Source organism: Passer domesticus, chromosome 19 (assembly GCF_036417665.1).
Source record: "Passer domesticus isolate bPasDom1 chromosome 19, bPasDom1.hap1, whole genome shotgun sequence".
NCBI lineage: Eukaryota > Metazoa > Chordata > Aves > Passeriformes > Passeridae > Passer > Passer domesticus.
Window position 1 is genome coordinate 1,357,612 of NC_087492.1, and position 19,681 is coordinate 1,377,292.

The 19,681-nt window shown below is 50.5% G+C and overlaps 1 protein-coding gene across 6 annotated transcripts in view; it reads left to right on the forward strand.

Annotated features, from left to right (window-relative positions):
- The window catches only part of ACACA (acetyl-CoA carboxylase alpha), a 107,140-nt gene that overhangs the window by 35,234 nt on the left and 52,225 nt on the right, over nucleotides 1–19,681 (forward strand). For all 6 annotated transcript variants that reach the window (XM_064394762.1, XM_064394764.1, XM_064394763.1 and 3 more), the window contains 9 exons: nucleotides 147–271; nucleotides 3,709–3,822; nucleotides 5,235–5,348; nucleotides 5,933–6,022; nucleotides 6,431–6,549; nucleotides 13,600–13,623; nucleotides 15,494–15,637; nucleotides 16,136–16,232; nucleotides 17,432–17,539. In XM_064394762.1, coding sequence (XP_064250832.1) covers nucleotides 147–271; nucleotides 3,709–3,822; nucleotides 5,235–5,348; nucleotides 5,933–6,022; nucleotides 6,431–6,549; nucleotides 13,600–13,623; nucleotides 15,494–15,637; nucleotides 16,136–16,232; nucleotides 17,432–17,539 — 935 coding nt within the window. The remainder of the gene's footprint in view (nucleotides 1–146; nucleotides 272–3,708; nucleotides 3,823–5,234; nucleotides 5,349–5,932; nucleotides 6,023–6,430; nucleotides 6,550–13,599; nucleotides 13,624–15,493; nucleotides 15,638–16,135; nucleotides 16,233–17,431; nucleotides 17,540–19,681) is intronic.

The window sequence follows — 19,681 nt, forward strand, 5'->3', positions numbered from 1 at the left end:
CTCTCTCCATCTCCATTGTCAGCTCCCTTCAAGCCAGGAAGATCCTCAAAAAATACACATAGAAAAATAAAGACACATCTAGTAACTTGCAATCCTTGCCACAGAGGTGTGAAGACTGGAAAAGAAATGTGCATTTCTGCCTGCAGGTCACTATGACAAGTGTGTCTTCACCCTTCGTGAGGAGAACAAGAGTGACATGAACGCCGTGCTGAACTACATCTTCTCCCACGCCCAGGTCACCAAGAAGAACCTGCTGGTGACAATGCTCATTGTGAGTGTCTGCTGCTTCTTTCTCTCTTTCTTTCTTTTTCTTTTTCTCTCTTTTTTTTTCTCTTTCTTTTTCTCTTTTCTTTCTCTCTTTTCTCTCTCTCTCTCTCTCTTTCTCTCTCCTTTCTCTCTCTTCTCTTTCTTTCTTTTTCTTTTTCTCTCTTTTTTTCCTCTTTCTCTCTTTCTCTCTTTTCTCTCTTTCTCTCTCTTTCTCTCTCTCTCTTTCTCTCTCTTTCTTTTTCTTTTTCTCTCTTTTTTCGCTCTTTCTTTCTTTCTTTCTCTCTTTCTCTCTTTCTCTCTTTCTCTCTTTCTCTCTTTCTCTCTTTCTCTCTTTCTCTCTTTCTCTCTTTCTCTCTCTTCTCTCTCTTTCTCTCTTTCTCTCTTTCTCTCTTTCTCTCTCTCTTTCTCTCTTTCTCTCTTTCTCTCTTTTCTTTCTCTCTTTTCTCTCTCTCTCTTTCTCTTCTCTTTCTCTTCTCTTTCTCTCTCTTCTCTCTTTCTCTCTTTCTCTCTCTTCTCTTTCTCTCTTTTTTCTTTTATTTTACAACCATAATGTGGTCTGTTACTGCCAAAAACACATCCAAAGTAGCCATCCACGAAATAACTCTCCAAAGCAAAAGAAGTGTCATAATTTTCCTAGACCGAAGCTGGGTTTCTTAAATTCTCATTTGTAAGATGTAAGGATCCTGGTGTTCTTTCTTTTTCCCCTTTTTCCCCCTTTCCCTTTTTGGTGTGTGGTGTGATTGTAAGTAACGCTTGCCTTAAGAATCTCATTATTTGAACACGGAGCCATATTTCCTCTGAGAATTCTGGAGTAGCTTTGAGCTGGGGCTGTTCATTTCTCAAGTAATCACGCTGGCGTGATGGAGAGAGAAAATGGCAGCTGTTCACAGCTCAGGCCTTCAATTTTCTTCAGAGTCCAGTCACTCAAGTGTGTAATTACACGGGGGTGCCGGCGAGGCGTTAGCCCTTGTCAGGGAGCTGGGCTGAGGCTCTGCTGCTGCCTTTGCCAATCAGTGCAGGCACAGCCAGCCCTGCCTTTAGCTTCTTGTTGTCATCCTGATCATTCCTTGCTAAAACAGGACTGGAACTTTTGCTCTGGCTTGTCACCTCGTGCTGGCTCTCTGAGGGGCAGGTGGGGAGGCCTGAGAGAGCCTCAGAGAGCCCCCCTTGTCCCTTGCTCTTGGGTCATTCTTCCCACCATCACTGCCTGTTAGTTCTGCTCAAGTAAAGGCCAACATGCCAGGATGCCAGAGCCTGAAACACCAGGGAGACCTTGGTGGAAGAGCCACTCCTGGTTATCCGAGGCCACGGTGCCACCTCACTGGGGGCACAGGGATTTCTGCTCTGCAGTGGGAGCAGGAGCTCAGGAGGGACCCCATGGTCACCCTGGGCACAGCTGGGTGTCCCTGGGCTTCCAGGGACCCCATGGTCACCCTGGGCACAGCTGGGTGTCCCTGAGCTTCCAGGGACCCCATGAACCAAAGGACCATCACTCCTGTCCCAGCTGGTGGCTCCTCACGAGCTGTGGTGTGTTTGGTGTGACCCTGGTGGGGTCCAGGCTGTTTGGTGGGGTGGGGTCAGGGCAGCCTCTCTGCCTGTGAGGCTGTTATTGATGGATCCAGGAATCCATCATTAACCAGGGGCTCAGAGGATGCCTTTAGTAATGGTGTTGTGCTGCCATCACTCACCTTTTTTAGCCAGCAGGCACTGGAGGCAGGGTGGGAGCTGCTTCATCCTTCATACATCTGCTGAAATATGGTGTGATTTGTTGGTGTGTGTTCATTTTCTGGGCTTAACTTATGCACATCCTAGCCTGAGCATCATGGAGTGGCTGGTGGCATGGCAGGCTCCCCTGTCCTGTGGGATTTCTGTTCCCTGGAGCAGCAGCACAACACCACCCAGGAGTTTGTGTCTCAAACCCAGCAGTTCCTGAATTACTCACTGTGCCCACAGTGTCCTGGGGTGGATAAATGCACAGAACTTTCTCTGGGAGCAGTCACACTCGTGTTTGGTGGCCCAGGACCAGCCAGGAGGGGACAGCATGATCAGAGTTAGGAGCTCAGATGTTTTCTCAGATGTTTTCTCAGTGGTTTGGGTATGGTGTGTCTCCCTGGGAGAGCTGTGTCATCATTCCTAGAGGTGCCTGAGTGGGGCTGGAGAGAAGGGGATCAAGAGCAGTGTGAGGCAGAAGCTGCTGAGCCTTGGAATCTCGTGGGGTATGAGCTGTTGTGCAGTTATTCACTCTGTGGGACTTCTGTATTATTTGGCTTTGGTTTCTAATTTATTTTCCCTGGCAGGTTTGTCAGTCCCACCTGCTGCACAGAGGTTTCCCCTTATCCTTTTCTATTCCTTGGATCTTCAGATGGCCTATTCTGGTCTGTAGGTGTTTAAGATCTCTTTAAACTTTTAGGCACCATCTCTTTCTCGTGGTAAATCCCTGTTTCATCTCACATTTCCCTCCTATGATTAATTTATCAAGACAAGCTGTTAAGTGCTGTGTGGAAGAATCACGTTAGAGGCTCCTAGAGGGTTTCCAGCTTCGGGGTGGGAGGGAGGAAGCTCACAAGAAGTGCTGAAGACTGTGGGATTATTCATGGGAATTGGAACTATTTTTGGAAGAAAGTCTTTACTGTTGGCATTTTTTTGAATGGATGAATTCAGGAGAGTTTTGGAACAGCATTAGCACTGGAGGTTTATGCTCTTCAGCTTTGTTGTTTTATCCAGCCAATTGAGGCAGTAAGGTGAGCTTGTGGATTTCCTCAGATCCAGGATTCTCTGGTTACAAGAAATATTATGGAGGCAGTCCAGTACCATGGCAGGAAATACAGAACATTGTTCATGGCTTTAGTTAGCTTTGCTTAGCCTTGTCAGAGCAATGACAGATCCTGTTTCTGGTGTTGGCTGAAGCTGCACAAAGCTTGGCTGGTTTGTGGTTGTGGAGTTGTGGGGAGTTCTGAGGTTTGAGGTGTTTTTGTAGGTGAGTGTCAGAAGGTTCTCTGGCAGTGTCACTCTGATCTCCCTTCATGGGGAAGGTTTGCTGACCTTTACATGTTCCACAAGGTGTCTGGCTACAATTTAAGCTCTTTGAATTTTGCACTGGTACAAACCTGAAACTGGGTAATGGGAAAAGGTTTTCTGAGTCTCTCTGGGAGGTCAGCATTTCTCATGTGTTTGGGTGCCAAAACTTGTTACTGCAAATAGGAGAATGGGAGATGGTGCCTGTCCCTTCTTTCACCTTTTATTTATGTGTGTAAAATTGTTGAATGGTGAGTATTTGTGTCCTTGTCAGCGCAGAATTGCAGGACAATTCAGGTCAGGATGCTGGGGATGGTGTGGTCCAGCCCTCGGTGTGTGTTTGCATTCCAGGTTCTGTCTCCTTTGGGGGAGCACAGATGATGTTTCCCCTCTGTTCCAAGCCTTTCTTGCTGTCTCTGTTCCCAGGACCAGCTGTGTGGCCGTGACCCCACCCTGACAGACGAGCTGATCAATATCCTGACAGAGCTGACCCAGCTCAGCAAGACGACCAACGCCAAGGTGGCCCTGCGAGCGCGGCAGGTGAGGCCCCTGCCCTGCCCAGCCTGCCCCTGCCTGCAGCTCAGCCCTTGGGAAACCCACAGCTCCTGATGTTGGTTTTGATCACTGTGCACACGGTTCCTGTGAGCAGCACTTTGACAGTGAAGCTAATTAACAGTGATTGACTGTGGGTGACTGTGGTGCATTCCCAATCGCTGTACTATTTAAATTTAACATGCATTCCTTTGTCCCTGCTCCTCCAAAAAGTTTTGTTTGGCTTACACAGGAGTTAACTGTGAGTAGCCCATGGTTTGCGTGATGGAGGAAGTGGAAATGTGTGGCCACTGTGGTTTTTGGTGGTTTTGTCATCTGCAAGCCTGACCAGCACAGGCTGCCTGGACTGTGCAGGAACAACATGGATAGGCTCTCCTGGTTCCTCAGCTGCCTTACAGTTGTGGATCCATGTGTGCAGAGAGCAGGGAGAGCCATTTGCACGAGAACCAGCTGTTCTTTACAGCTGCTAAGGAATTACCACAAAGAATTATGCTGCCCTTTTGCAGGGCTCCTTCCATCTTTGAGTTGCACTTTGTCGATTTTGTTCTAACCTGGAAATAATTGGAAAAACTCTGGATACTGCAAATTCCAAGAGTCTGCTACAGAGCTGATTTGAATGTCGCATAGGCACCCAGATATTGTTGTGAGCTTCCCCTTCAGCAGTTCATTGAAGCCTCCCTCTGTTGCCAGGAGGGGGTGAGAGGTTTCCTGATAACGCTGACCCCAGAGTGGATCACTGCTCTCACTGCACACTCCCCATCTCCAGCCTAAAGCAGCAAAGCTCACACTTCGGGGGTCTCTCCTTTTATTTCAAAGCTTGGCTGTTGAAGATGAACACGGTGTTTGAAGCTGCTCAGTGACCTTCTGTTCCTCCAGGATTGTGTTTGTGTCCTTGAACCGTTCCGCTATTGAACCTCCCCACAGCAACTGGGGATGGTGCTGCAGTCCTTGTGCTGCTCTTCCACTTCATTTTCCCTGCAAGCTGCTTCCATTTCCTACCTCTGCATCCTTCATGTTGGGCATTTAATACCTGGCACTGGTGGCTGTTCCCTCCCCTGCCCAGGAGCAGAGTGTGGCTCCAGCGTGGGCCTCCCCACAGCTGCTCCCTGCCAGCTCTGCTTCCCAATTACCAGCTGGGCAGGCAATCCCCAGGACTGGCAGCTCTGCACTGCTAAATCACATGCACTGATGGAACTTGATTGAAGCTGTTCCCTTGCTCCGTGGGGAATTGCCAATAACACAAACGGAGCAGACACACAAATGAGGCTGGGGAGGGCAGAGCACGGGAGGGTCTGGCTGCCTCTCTGGGGATGGAGCAGGCTGCTGCTGCCTGGGGGTGACAGCCCCCTGCTGCTGGCCCTACCTGGCTCCTTTTTTTGACACTGCCTGTGTTTCCCCAGGTTCTCATTGCTTCCCACCTGCCCTCCTACGAGCTGCGCCACAACCAGGTGGAGTCCATCTTCCTGTCAGCCATCGACATGTACGGCCACCAGTTCTGCATTGAGAACCTGCAGGTACCCACCAGCCCCTCTCCTTCTTCCTTCTCACTCACCTTCCCATCCTTGTGGCTTTCAGCTGTGTTGGTCTGGTGTGCAGCTTTGCCCTGATATTTTTGTCCCTGTGCCAATGTGGGGATGGCCTCGTGCCAGTTCTGCACCTTCCTCCCAGGGGAGAGCAGAGCAGAGGGGCTGGTTCCTCCTCTGGGCACCAGCACGAGGAGATGGAGTGGAGCTGTGCCAGGGGAAGTTCAGATTGGGCATTAGGAAAGGGTTCTTCCCCAGAACAGAGGGTGCTGGGCACTGCCCAGGCTCCCCAGGGAATGGGCACATCCCCAGGCTGCCAGAGCTCCTGGCACCTGGATGAGCTCCTCCCATGTGGTTTTAGTTTTAGTCCTGTGGGGAGCAGGGAGTTGGACTCAGTGATCCCTTCCAACTTCAGGTTTCTGTGGCTTAATGTCGAAAAGTCATAGTCCTTGAGGAGCAACAGGAAAAGCTTAGAAATCAGAACTAGCCAGGCTTGATTTGGGGTTTTTCCTTTTCTGCCTGATCCTGGTTGCAAGACACTCTTTTAAACCTCTGCTTAATGTGATCTCTCCTAGAAACTCATTTTGTCTGAGACATCCATCTTTGATGTGCTTCCCAACTTCTTCTACCACAGTAACCAGGTGGTAAGAATGGCAGCTTTGGAGGTGAGTTTATTCCCATTGAAAAAAATTAATATTTTAAATTTTTCCGTGCATTTGGTTTGTTTTGAGCACTGTCTGCAATTATTTTGAGCAGCCCTGCAAGATCCAAGAGAGCTGTAGGTTGTGTGGGATTGGGCATGCTTGGAATCTGGTATTTAACAGCATTAGCATTGATAATTGAGTGAAATTTCAGATTCAAGTTGTGTGGAGATTGTGGTGGTTGAAGGCAGAAAGTGAAGCTGCTGTCAGAGCATAACCCTGATGGTTCTGACCTTCCTCAAAGAATAAATTCTGGTTGAATTAGAGTTTATCCAGCTGCTCCTTTGCAGGGATTTGCTTGTCTTTAACACTGGGGAGGTGTGGGGTGCTGGCTGCCTGAGGCAGGGCAGCTGATGGGCCCTGTGTCCCCAGGTGTACGTGAGGAGAGCCTACATTGCCTACGAGCTCAACAGCGTCCAGCACCGCCAGCTGAAGGACAACACCTGCGTGGTGGAGTTCCAGTTCATGCTGCCCACCTCCCACCCCAACAGGTCAGAGTGCCTCTGCAGGGCAGCTTTGGGAGGGGCTCATCCTGCCCCGGCAAGGGGAACTGGCACTGGGCTGCTGGGTTCATTTCTGTGTGGTAGTTTTCATGTATTTTCTGCTTTTTAGCTTCAGCTTGGGTTGGAAATGATCTCCAGAATGTCAGTTCTGGCTGAATCCTGAGCCTTCCAAGAGATGCAATTCCAGACAGAATAATCAATTAATCAGAATTTTAATAGAGAGCAGTCAAACAGTCTCTGTGCCCTCCTGCCAGCCCCTTCTGACTGCTTGTGTGGCTCTGCTCCTTCCTGCCTTGGCTGCATGGGGTGACATCTTTTGTAACACAGTATTTTTTGATGGAGCAGACCAAAATGAGAGTTTTACACAAAATTCTGGGGTTGGCAGGGTTTGATTTTCAGTTTTGCATTCCTTGTGACTACCACCAAAAGCATCAACTCTTGCTGCCTCCTCCTGGAGAGGACAGTGGCATCTCGAGCTCATTTCAAAAAAGAAAACCTGATTATCAGAACTTGAATCAGAGTGGAGGGACCTTACAGCTCATCTCCTCCCGAGGGGAGCAGGCACTGGAGCAGGTTGGTGCCTTCCCCAGGAGGGTGTGGAGCTGTGTCTGGGCTGGTCCCTGCCGGCTCTGAGGTCGCAGTGAGTCCCCGCAGCCACCGGGTGCCACTGTTGGTCCGTGCCGGGCCCTCGCTGCCTCCTTTGTTCCCGACCATCTCTGCCCTGCTCTGGGTTTTGGTGGGGTCCGGTCTCGCTTGGCTGGCAATCCATCAGGACCTTTCATGAGATGGTTTTCAGGATCTGCTTTGCTGGAAATGAGTGGCTGTCCCCAGCCAGCCCCAAACCACTCCTGCTGCAAATGGGACATGTGTCTGGGCTCATCTGGTCCCTCATTTCTAGAATATTTGTACATAATTGCATGCTATTTTTAGTGCCCCTTTACCATGCTCTCTCTCCCCTTCTTCTTCCTCCATTTCTTTTCTGCTGGCCTCGGTTGCTTTTGCTGCTCAGGGAGTTTTGGCCTGCCAGAGCTCTGCTCTGGGCACAGGCTGAATCAGACAAGGTCAGCTGGGAGAGGAGAGATGTTCCCTGCTCCAGAGCAGCTCTTTGGCCTGAAATCTCCTCTGCCCTTAGCTGAGGTGGCTGGGACAGTGTCCTGAGCTCAGCTCTGCTCCTCAGGCTGCTGCCCCGTGTTCCTCCTGCAGGGGAAAGCAGGCTCAGGGGCAGCTTCAGCTCCCTGGAGGTGTCTCAGGCTGCCAGAGATGATTTTGGCTCCTGGGCAGCTTCTTGCTCTCCTCTGGGGTGGCTGATGGTGGCACAGGGTTTAAGGAGCTCTGAAGCCACAGCTGGTGTTAAACCCAGCACATGGAAATCTCAAAACTCTGGCATTGTCCTGCTTAAGTCTTCTTGTTGTTCTTGACCATGGTCTATGCTCCTCATGTGCTTTTCTGTACCTTATGTAGCACAAATTCTTAGGCTGAAAAGCTAAAAATGCATTCCAAGGGCAAAGCCCAAAACCAAAATATCCCAGAATGTCCCTGGAGGCTCTGCAGGGCTGGGACCCAGGAGCAGGTGCCAGGAGCCCTTAGGAGAGCATTTCCTTGGGGAGCTGCTGTTACATGATGCCACGCATTTTTCATCACTGCCTCAGATATTTTTAAACCTTGATCCCTTTGTGTCAGATGTCTGTGAACCTTTGAGAGCCCAAGTTTTACTGAGGCAAACATTCATGCTGAGAAAACAGCAAACTGATAACGGTTTAAATTCTAATTAGGTTTTGAAATTTGTATTTAAATTCTTTGTTATTGGTATTTAACCCTGCTATGCCTTTACTTAATTGTGGCAGAAGCAATCCCAGTCACTCCCTCTGAGCTGCCTGATCACAGCTCAGACCTTGTGCTTTTGGCCATGGAAGGATTGCCATCAGCTGCCCACAGGGAAGCAGAGAGGACACAAAAGCTGTTAAATCTGCTGACAAAGTCACAGAAGTGCAGCCTGCTCCTGGTGGGTTTTGTGGGCAGGAACTGTTTGGGGAATTACTTGTTTAAATTAACAGCAAACATCCTCATGCAAGAATCTCCACTGAACAGCAAGGGAAAGTCACAGGGAGAAAAATAACATTTAATGGGAGCCACAGAGGGCTTGATGGGTCCATCAGCCTCCCTGTGCCCAGGGCAGGGCAGGTGAGGAGTGCAGTGTCACCATCAGCATCCCTGTGCCCAGGGCAGGTGAGGAGTGCAGTGTCACCATCAGCCTCCCTGTGCCCAGGGCACATGAGGAGTGCAGTGTCACCATCAGCATCCCTGTGCCCAGGGCCATGAGGAGTGCAGTGTCACCATCAGCATCCCTGTGCCCAGGGCCATGAGGAGTGCAGTGTCACCATCAGTATCCCTGTGCCCAGGGCAGGGCAGGTGAGGAGTGCAGTGTCACCATCAGCATCCCTGTGCCCAGGGCAGGGCACATGAGGAGTGCAGTGTCACCATCTGGCAGCAAAGGGGCTGTGGGAGCCCTCCCCGTGCAGAAATCCAATCTGGAGGTGGATCCAGGGGATGTGTGGGGTGCCCATGGGCACAGGTGCCATCCTTGCCTGGGATGAGCCCTGCAGGCTCCTGGGGACAGGGTGGCAGAGGGAAGGAGCCCTGCTGGGGCTGTGCTGTGCTGGGTGTGCTGTGCCAGCCCTGCTGCCGTGGGCAGAGGGGCAGAACTGGCTGCTCAGAGCTTCAGCTGCCTTTGTGAGCACGGCAGCCCAGGTGACAGAGCCTGAAAGGCCTTTCTGAGGTGCTGATGGAACAGGCCTTGCCTAATCTCAGCTTCAAATCTGCTGCTCAAAGAAACATTGTGTGTCGAGGAGAGGGAATTATAGTGCTTTTTCAACAAAAGTGTTCCTTTCTAATCCCCTCTCCTCTCCTGCTTCCCAGCAGCCTTTCTTGTGGCTGAAGCTGTAAGGTTTAAATTAAACTGGGACATTGTCTGCTGCAGCCAGCTCTTGGAGCCTGCTGCTGCCCTGCTCCTCCCAGAGCATCCCCTTCCCTGCAGCTCCCAGCCAGGCTGCTCAGCTGCTTCCTTCACCCCCCTTCCCCTGGAACAGATGTGCTGGAGCATCAGGAGGGAAGAGCTCAGAGATAAATGGCTCCCACCAAACAGATCCCTGCTTTTCTCTGAACTGGATGTGTCCCCTGGGTCAGATGCTGGGGCAGGAGACTTAGAGCTGCTGGATATATCCTGATTTTGGGCTGTGGATTTTGGGACAGCCCAGGGCTCTGCCTTCTGCTTTGTGAGCCCCAGAGGAAACTGAAATACAGCCCAGCCTGGTTTTGGTCCCTGCTGCCTCAGCCCTGCCTCCCCAGCCCCTCTGAGCCCCATGGAGCACCCAGAGCACCACAATTGGCCTGGGGTGTCCTGAGGGATTTGGGTCAGGATGCAGCACTGGAAGGAGGAAGGAGGGAAGGTTTAGCTCTGCAGATCAAGTGTGGATAATGAGCCTGCTGGCTTTGAGGCCAGTGTGACTCTGGGGCTCCACAAAGGAGGTGCCAGCAGCACAGCCTGGCTGCCCCTGGAGCCAGGAATGCACCCTCCACAGCAGGGCTGCAGAGGTGGAATTCCTTCCTGGGGCTGCAGCCTGTTTTCCATGCTGCTTCCAAGGCTGGGAGTCAAGCCTGGGCAGGAGTAGCTCTGCATTTCATCATCATCATCACACCACAGAGTGGCCTGGGGTGGAAGGACCTTAAAGCTCATCTCATTCCACCCTGCAGTGGACGGGGAACTTCCACCAGGCCAGGTTGCTCAGAGCCCCAGCCAGGGGTGTTTCCATCAGTGCAGATGTCTCAGCTGTCCCGTGCTTGGTTTGGCCTGGAGTCTCCCTGGCATCTCCTCCCTCTGTGCTTGTGGATGTGTGTCCATGCCCCTCTTGGACTCTGCTGTTGCTGATTTCAAGGCTTGAGAGTGGTGCTTGGTCTGTCCTTTGCTGTCTCCTGATGTTTTCTCATCTGTGGGGGATTTTGGTTGTTCCTTTTTGTCAGCCTCTTCCTTAGCTTACAGGTAGAAGCCATTTGTTAGGCTGAAAGCCAGGTTAAATATTCCTGGTCCCAAACAGGGCTTTTTTAAGAACCCCACACTCACATTTACAGCACTGTGCAGAGCTTTTTTCCTGCTGTCATTTTACAATTATCTTACTCATAAAATGTGAATTTCTGACACAGTGACAGCATTTTCTGTGGAACAGCCTCTGGCATCAATCTCTGGATGCCAGGAGTGACCCAGCCTTGCTGCTGTGGGCTCTGCCCCTGCCTGGAGCCCCAAGGGGAGCACTCAGGGGGTGTCAGGCAGCCTGAGGTCCCCTCCTGGTTGTGAGGGTGCTTTGTAGGGGAGGGAGGAGGGGAGGATGATTCCAGGACACCTGTAAATCCCTGCAGCCCCGTGCTGAGGTTTGATGTTAATTAGGCAGCAGGAGCAGTAATGTGCTGCTGTTCCCTTGGCTTGCCTGCCTCAGAAAGGGCAAAATCTTCCAGCAGAGCAAAGAAGGGGCTGGGGAAGGGGCAGCAAACTGAATGGAACGAGGATAATTTTATGCAAATTGGACTTCTGTAGCAGATTCAGCTCGGCTGAATCACAGAGGGAGCAGAAGAATAAGGGAAGAAAGAGGGAGAGGAAAAACCCAATCAAAATGTGTGGTTTGAGGCATGTTTCACTGCCTTCTGGTTAGATTCTTCTGCAGAAATGAGGAAACATAAGAGGAATGGCACTGGTCAGAGCCAGTGGAATTGCTCTTTCTCCTGTGGCACTGCTGTTAATAACTACAAGTGGGGTACTGAGGCAGCCTGTGCTGATTCTGCTTTGCTGCCTCATTTCCAGAGCTTTGCCCTGTGCTGGCACTCTCCCTCAGCTGAGCTCTGCATGGCCATGGCCTGGGGAGAGTCCTGTTCCTCACAGAAAAAGGGAGACAAAAGGAGGAGGGGGCACGGGGAGCTGAGTTCAGCACCCAGGGGTGCAGGGGCTGGAGATGAATCCCAGGGCAGGAACATCTCCAGCCCATCCTGGGAGCTGAGGAGGGATCAGAGGAGGGCTGGGGCTGCTCTGGAGGTCAGAGCCTGGCCCTGGTGCTGCTGGGGCTCTGACGTGGCCCTGGCACAGAACCAGGGCATGGTTTGGGCTGGAAAGGACCTTGAGGATCTTTTATTCCACCTTCCACTGTCCCAGGCTGCTCCAAGCCCATCCAACCTGGACAATTCCAGGGATCCAGGGGCAGCCACAGCTTCTCTGGGCACCTGTGCCAGGGCCTCACCTCCCTCACAAGGGGGAATTTCTCCCTGGCATCCCTTTGAACCTGCTCTCTCTCAGTTTCAGTCCACTCCTCCTTGTCTTGTTTCCCTCCTTGCCACTCCTGAGCTCTCCAGCTCCGTGTGGAGTGGCAGGAGAAGCTCCCAGAGCACAGCACCAGGGTGCCCTTCGTGAGGCTGAACTGAACATTTGTTCTGCTGTTTTTTTGTCCCTCTCTTTCCTGAAAGCCTTCCAGGGACGGCTACAGGAGGGTTCCTGCTGGGGGTAGGAACTGCCAGTCCTCTCCAGACTATTTTTTCCAACTGAAGTAGATCACATGCAGCTTTCCCACTCTTTGCCAAGCTCAAAAAATAGTCCCAACCCCCTGAGGGCTGGAGGCCCATTCTGTCCTGACCACAGGCTCTGCAGCACAGAGCCATCCCCCCAAAAATGAAATACCTGTGCTACTTATAACAGATATGTTTTTAGGTATTTTTCCCCATATGGTTTAAGGAGACTGTGGGAATTTTTTGTGTCTCAGTAATGCCCCCAACACATCACCTTGCAGAGAAGGTGACTCTGCTGTGACCAAACCAGTGTGGGACAGAGCAGGGCAGGCAGGGCAGTGGCCATGGGGGGCACTGCTCACCAGGCACTGGACTTTGTGCTCAGCTGTTTGGGTCTTGTCCATGGGCTAGAGTGTCACAGAAGTTTGTGGTTTGATCTCCTGAAGGGAGGGGGGTGAATGTCCACTCACATGTTCCTCAAAGCTCTCCTTTCCATCTTTTAATTATTGCTAATCCCTTTGCACAAACCCCCTGTGTGCAGGGGGTTTTTAAAAATTTAATCTGTGCTACTTTGCATGCCAGATCCCAGCCATTTTTCCATCTTGCATCGAGCACTCTCCTGGCTGCTCCTGCTGCTGGTGTGAAAATGTGCCCCTCACTCTGCCTGGTGTGCATCCCTGAGCCCTGGGCTGCACACCAACACGGAGAGCTGGGCTGCTCTTACAAAAGAACTGGGAAAGTTTTCCTCAAATTAGCCCTCAGGTTGTTCTTTTAGCCCTCAGGTTGTTCTTTTTATCCTTCAGGTTGTTCTTTTAGCCCTCAGGTTGTTCTTTTTATGTCTCAGGTTGCTCCTTTTAGCCCTCAGGTTGCTCTGTTTAGCCTTGAGGTTGTTCTTTTTAGCCCTGAGGTTCTTTTTAGTGTTGAGGTTGTTCTTTTTAGCCTTGAGGTTGTTCTTTTTAGCCCTCAGGTTGTTCTTTTTATCCCTCAGGTTGTTCTTTTCAGTCCTGAGTGCTGAAATGCCAGGTGTTGCCTGGGCTGTGTGTGCTTTGTCCCTGCATTGTGGGAGCCTGTGCGTGGGCTGCTGCTCAGCCTGCACGTTTGGCACTGAGCATTTGGCTTCTTTTCCTCAACCTGTTGCAATTTTCCTGTGTGAGATGGTCATTTATTGTTTTCTTTTTGCGTCTCTTGCTGCTCTGCCAGGGAGTGCAGGCTCTTGCTCTGCACTTGCAAAGGGCTTGAAGGGGGTGATGGAAGGTGACCAGCACCGTGGGGCCCTGCCTGGTGTTTTCCTGGGATATTGAATTATTTGCATGCTCCTGCATGGCCTGGCTGTGCCCCTGCTGGGCAGGGTGGTGGCAGGCAGCTCTCCTGGCAGCTGGCAAATGTGGGACAGTCACTTGTGAAGGTGTTGCTGGTGGTGTGCAGCAGTTTGATGATGGTTCTTTATGATGGCTGTCACTAACCAGTCTGTGACTAACTGTGCTTGTTTGATTTCAGAGGGAACATCCCCACGCTAAACAGGTACAGTACTCATCACCTTCTCAAATTTCAAAACCACACTAGAAAGAAGGAGCCTAATCCTGAATGTTTTAACATGTTTTGTTGTAGTGCCCTTCTCTTTACTTGGAAAACTCAACCGTAACTCTTCTTTTACCTCCCCTTTTCCTCTCCCTTTGTCTAAAACATGTTTTCAGCTTTTCTTAAAAAAAAAGAATATTTGCATGCAGCAGGAATTAAATTTGCTCGGCTCATCTGCAGTGTGTGACACAGCAGAGTGCTGTCCTAGGGGCTTTTTTGGCACTGGATTCCCAGGTTTGAATCCCAGAGGATTGACCCTCTGGCAGTGACCCCAGGCAGCTCCTCCCAGCCCAGCCTGGTGCCACCCTGGTTTTTGTGCATAGCTTAGAATCTGTCAGGGCTGTTTCAACCTCCCTCACACCACAGATGAATCTACATCTCAAACAGCTGACAGCATGTTTTGTTGTGGTTTGGACACTAATTTTTCCTCCTGTGTCTCAGTTGAAAAGTATTTCTTGTTTTAAATAATACATGAAAAATGTCTGCTGTCTTTTTGTTCAGTTCCTGTTCTGTGGTAGTTTTTGTATTAGTTGTAAGAATGTACACCAAGGCATGTCCTGAAAAATTCCCCTCTTTCAAAATGTGAATACCTATTATTTATTACTGCTTACAAGCCTATTTAGGGAAAAATAGTAAAAATGGGCTTGGAAGTCTCACGGCTCTTAATCAGAGATAAATTGCAGAAACAGAGAGTGACTTTAGGCATGGAGAGCTATTAATCACCCTGATGATACTTTGGACTCGTTAGCACTGTACTCAGGGCTGGATCACAGTGGGTTTGGTGTGGGGAAAGGAGGAGATCCCAGCACAGCTGGGCAGGAGGGCTCAGCCAGCTCCTGCTTCCCCACACAGCTGAGCAGCCCTTGCATTTCACAGCTCTGAGGCTCCAGCTCTGCTGGGGAATCCATTCCCTGACTTTTTTCCCCCCTCTCCTCCAATTTTGGCAGTAAAATTAATGTGTCCTCAAGCCCAAGGAGAGTGAGTGTGGTCCCTGGGCCAGCTTGGCTCTCTTCAGAAGTGTCACCACCTTGCAGGCAGCTCTTGAAGGAAGCCTGAGTTAAGATGAGTCTGTAGTACAGCTCAGAAATTGGTGATAATTATTGCAGAGAAGGCAGACCCCAGCTGTGTCACCACAGAAAAGTCCCATTTAATTGTCTGCTTTTTCCTCACTGTGGGAGAAGCTTCCTCTGCCAGTCTTGACCGTGGCATTGTGTCTTCAAAAAACACATAAAAATCACAGAATAAGGTTGGAAAAGACCTTGAAGACCATGGAGTCCAACCTGTGGCTGATCCCCACCTTGTCACCCAGCCCAGAGCACTCAGTGCCACATCCAGCTGTTTCCTGAACAGAAAGGGCAGGAATGGGAGTGTGAGACTCAGTGAAGAACTTTGGAGAAGTCACTGTACCATGCTGCATTTGAGGAGTGAAAATTATAGTAGGATCAGAAAAATCATGGAATCAATAACTTAATACAGCATTTGTAAAAATGTACTGAATCCTTCAAGTGTCAAATCTTAGAATTGTTGCTGCTTGAATCACGTTCCACTTGTAAAGCAAAACATAAAGACAGGAGGAAAAATAAGCTCAGCTTTGCATAGCCAGAATTCTCCTGCCATCTCCAGAAATAGCTGTTTTGAGGGGTTATGGCATTATTTGCTGGCTCTGGGTGTTGCTGTCACTGACACAACACCCAGTGGGGTGGCACCAGAGCACGGCAGGGGCTGTGCACAGGCTGAGCAATCCAAACCTGCTCCCAGCGCTGTCCCCCTGCCCTGCCCCTGCTGACTGTGCTCTTGCTGCCTTGCTGTTTAGGATGTCCTTCTCCTCCAACCTCAATCACTACGGGATGGCTCACGTGGCCAGTGTCAGTGACGTGCTGCTGGACAACTCCTTCACGCCGCCGTGCCAGCGCATGGGCGGCATGGTGTCCTTCCGCACCTTCGAGGACTTCGTCAGGTGTGTGCCAGCCTGGGCCCTGCTCCTGCGGCCACCCGCCCCCCCGGGCCCTGACAGAGCTGGGCTGAGGCTTTGCCAGGTCTGCAGTCGGGTTTGGGCTGGTGCTGAGGGTGTTTCCCTGCTTGGATCCCTGCGTGTGGCTCCGTGCAGTCTCAGGGTGCTGGAGGAGCAGTGTGCAGACAGAGGGGTCAGCATCCCGGGTTCTGCTGGTTGGGAACGTGCTGATGTCTCCTAATGCTCTGTGGATGTGTGGGGGGATAGTTCTTTGTGGTTCCAAGCTTTTGGGACAGGCAACCCCCCAGCAGAGCCCTCAGCCTGCACCCAGGAGGTCTCAGACCAGTGCTGGACAGTGCAGACCCTGGCTTGAGGAATTACCTCCTGATCTTTGAGCCCAGCAAGGGAAGGAGCCCTGTCCTGCCAGGGCTGGAGGGTCAGTGCTGGGTGCTCGTGTGCTGGCAGTGGTGTGCTGCTGACTGCTCCTCCCCTGCTGTGTTCCAGGATCTTTGATGAAGTCATGGGATGCTTCTGCGACTCTCCCCCGCAGAGCCCGACGTTCCCCGAGGCCGGCCACGCTTCCCTCTATGATGAAGACAAGGTAGGGCTTGTTTTTTTTTTTCTGGAAGGTTCTCTGAGGCTGGATGCTCCTCCCTAGCTGAGTGCTGGGAGCAGGAGCTGGGAGCTTTGTGTATTTATGGCTGTGATTTGCTTGCTTGTTCCACAGCAGGTGACTCGGCGTGGGCGGCCACTTCCAGCTCTGTTCTAAAGCTGTGGCTCAGCTCTTGCTCTCCATGTAAATTTAGTTTATGGCTTTTAGCATCAGCAGAATTCCTGGATCCACAGCCCCATAACAGAGTTTAAATCCACCATTAAGTCTCCAGGCCCTCTCTCTGCAGCAGGATGTTGAACTGCACCTTCAGCTGTCTTTGTCCTGTGTCTGACTTGCTGTGTTTCCTGTCTTGCACCCTTCCCAGTCCCCTTAAATCCTGACTATTCCCTCCCTTCTACCTCTTGGAACTGTTTTTGGGAGGAAAAGCTGAGTGGAGCTGCTCAGTTTCTGCAGAGATGTGGAGAGCAGGTGCAGAGGAAGCAGGTGGTCCCTAATCCATAGGGACAGAAGTCCAGTTTCCCTTAGAGACACAGAGCTGCTCCACAAGAGTGGGAAGCTCTGCTGGAATGCAGCCTGTGTCCAGAACAGGGCTTTGTTTTCCACTGCTCCATTGATCCTGATGTGTGGAAGCACTGGAGCCTTTTCCAGAATATTACTGTCAGCCTCAATGTCCTCAGATCCCTCTCTCTACATCCCCCTCACCTCACCAAGGTAATTTCCTGTCCAGTCTCACTTTTCCCCAGTTAATCACAGGCTCCTGGAGGCTGAATTTGTAATTCCTTGGAGCTCAGATGGAATTGATGTTTCCACATTATTTCATGTTGTTGTAGATATGGAAACTCACATTGTTTTGCCCCTACATGTTGATTAATTTAATTACTTGCCTTGATGCCAAAGTCCTCTACTGTGCTTGTGCTGCATCTGGTAAAGAGAGGCTCTGGCCCTGTGTCATCCTCAGACTTGAATTCTCCCAAGGAGGCTCCTGTGTGATGTTTGTGGACATTGACTTCTGTGAAATTACAGATTTATGAGGCTGTTTGGTCAAGGATTTCCCTCAGAGCTTTCCCTGGTGCTGCTCGAGCTCCTTTCCCCCAGAGCATCCCTAAAGCTGGATGTAGGGAGCCTGTTCTGAGGTGCTAATTCAGTGTTAATTACTGAGCCATGGGGAATGCTCCCTGTCCTTGCAGAGTGCCCGGGAGGAGCCCATCCACATCCTCAACGTGGCCATCAAAACCGACGGCGACGTGGACGACGACGGCCTGGCTGCCATGTTCAGGGAGTTCACCCAGAGCAAGGTGAGCTCCCTGCACCCTCTGCCTCTCTGGGCATCTGCAGGACAGCTTGGGGACAGCTGTCTCTGTGTGCCCTGGCTTTGGGCTGCTTGGGTTGGGTTTCAAAGCAAGCACACTGCAGCTGTATCCTTAATTTAGTTAATCCCCTCTGAAGCCTTCCCATGTCTTTGACTGGGTGTAGTTGCACCTTCCTGAAGGCACCAGGTCATTGTTTCTCCTTCTAATCTGTCAGGTCAGGACTTCTTCCCTTTAATTTTTGATGGGATGAAAGTCTTGGAAGGTTTTAAACATATCAAGTCAGTCTTCAGTACCTGTCTCCACACACTCTGTAAAATGTGTTCTGTGCCTTTCCCTGGTTATAAAGCTGTTCTGTGAGCAACAGAACCATGTAAAATGACATTGAAATGTCCTGTATTTGTGTATCACCATAGTCTTAATGCAATTAAAGTTTACTGCCCTTGTTAGTGTGCTGGAGCATTCACCTTATACGATATTCCTGGCATAAGGAGGAATTATTTAATTATTTGGCACATTCTGTTGCTCCTTTCTTAGTGCAGGATGCACTTTAGAGTCCCAGTGCCAGTGCTGGGTCAGCTGTGGGACAGCCTGGGTTGGGAGCAGCCTCCTTGTGTCCACGCTGGGCTCTGCCTGCACCTCCTTTTCTGTGGTGTGAAGAGCTCCACTGGTTTGTGGGGCTGAGAATCCCACCAGGAGCTGGGATTCCTGCACTGCTCTGGTTTTGGGAGCACTGGAACAGCACCTCCAGCTTCTCAGGGAGGGATGTGGGAACATGCCCTGCAGAAATCAGGGGTTCCAAAATGGGGCTGCCTTCAGCAGCCTCCTGTCTCTTTAAACAAGGAAAACAATCAAATCTAAGAATTAAAACTAGTTCTGCTTTTCATCTGCTTGATCATGCTCCAGGCGTTTTATGGGAGGGGATAACAGGAAAGAAATAAAATATAAAAAAAAAAAAAATCCAAAACCACATTAAACTATCAAATAGGTTGATCCAAATTGTCCAAATAATCTTCCAGTCCCAGCATGTTGTGTGTGGTTTTTTTAATAGAAATTAGGATCATATACTTGTAAATGACTTGTGGAGGAGATTGAGGCAGTCAGTGGAAATGGAGTTTCTCCAGGTGCTGATGGCTAATCGCTCTGTAATAGCTGTGGCCTTGCTGGGAGACCCACATTATTACCATGTAATCAGAATCCTGTTGCTCTGCTGTTATTGTCTGCCACTTGTGGAATTTTAAAAGCAATAACAATTTTTGCTTTTTAAATCATGGCATTATTAAAGTTATTTTCTTCCTCTTGCCATGAATACAGTCACTGCTGCTCATTTTCAAAGGGCTTAACCTTAGTAAAACATCACAGTCTGTGCAGAGAGGGGCTGCTCTGCTCCTGCTTGAGCTGAGCTCTTGTTCCTTCTTGTGTTCCTTGCTTTTAAATTGGAAGAGGGAGGAGGCAGGAGAAAAGTTTGAAAAAGAGGAGAATTACAAGATCTTAGCACTTCAAAGGGTCAGTGCTGTGGGAAATACTGATGGCAGCTCTCTGAGAGGGGAGTGTGAGGGAGAGGCAACCAGCATGGATATTCTGTGATCTGTTTGAAAAACATCACTGACATCTGACCCGTGGCACCTTTGCAGTGTGGAATCCTGGAATCTCAGGATGGTTTGGGTTGGAAGGGACCTCAAGGCCCTGCCTCACATCCCATCTAACCCTTGTCCCTCTAATTCTTGTCATGTTCCTCTCTGCCCACACTAAAAATCCCTCTCCCTTCTTTTTAATGCCCTTAAAGGACTAGGAGGTCACAGTGAGCCCCCCAAAGCCTTCCCCAGGCTGAGATTCTGGATGTGGACTGGGTTATCCATGAGCTCACTGTGCCAAAGGCAAGCATGAGCCACACCTTCCATGGGTCAGCTCCTTTAAAAGCCATTTCCCATCATTTCCATGACCTTACCCCCCTGCACCGTGCTCCCTTCAGAAAGCAGTGCTGGCAAATGACCAAGGATATTTCCTGCAGGATTTGGGGGTGACTCTCCTGCATTCCTGCCTGGCCAGGCTCAGCCTGAGCTCGCTGTCCTGTGATTTAGTTATTCACCTGCTGAGGGGGAAGGGATTTGGGTGTTTTTGCTGCTAAAG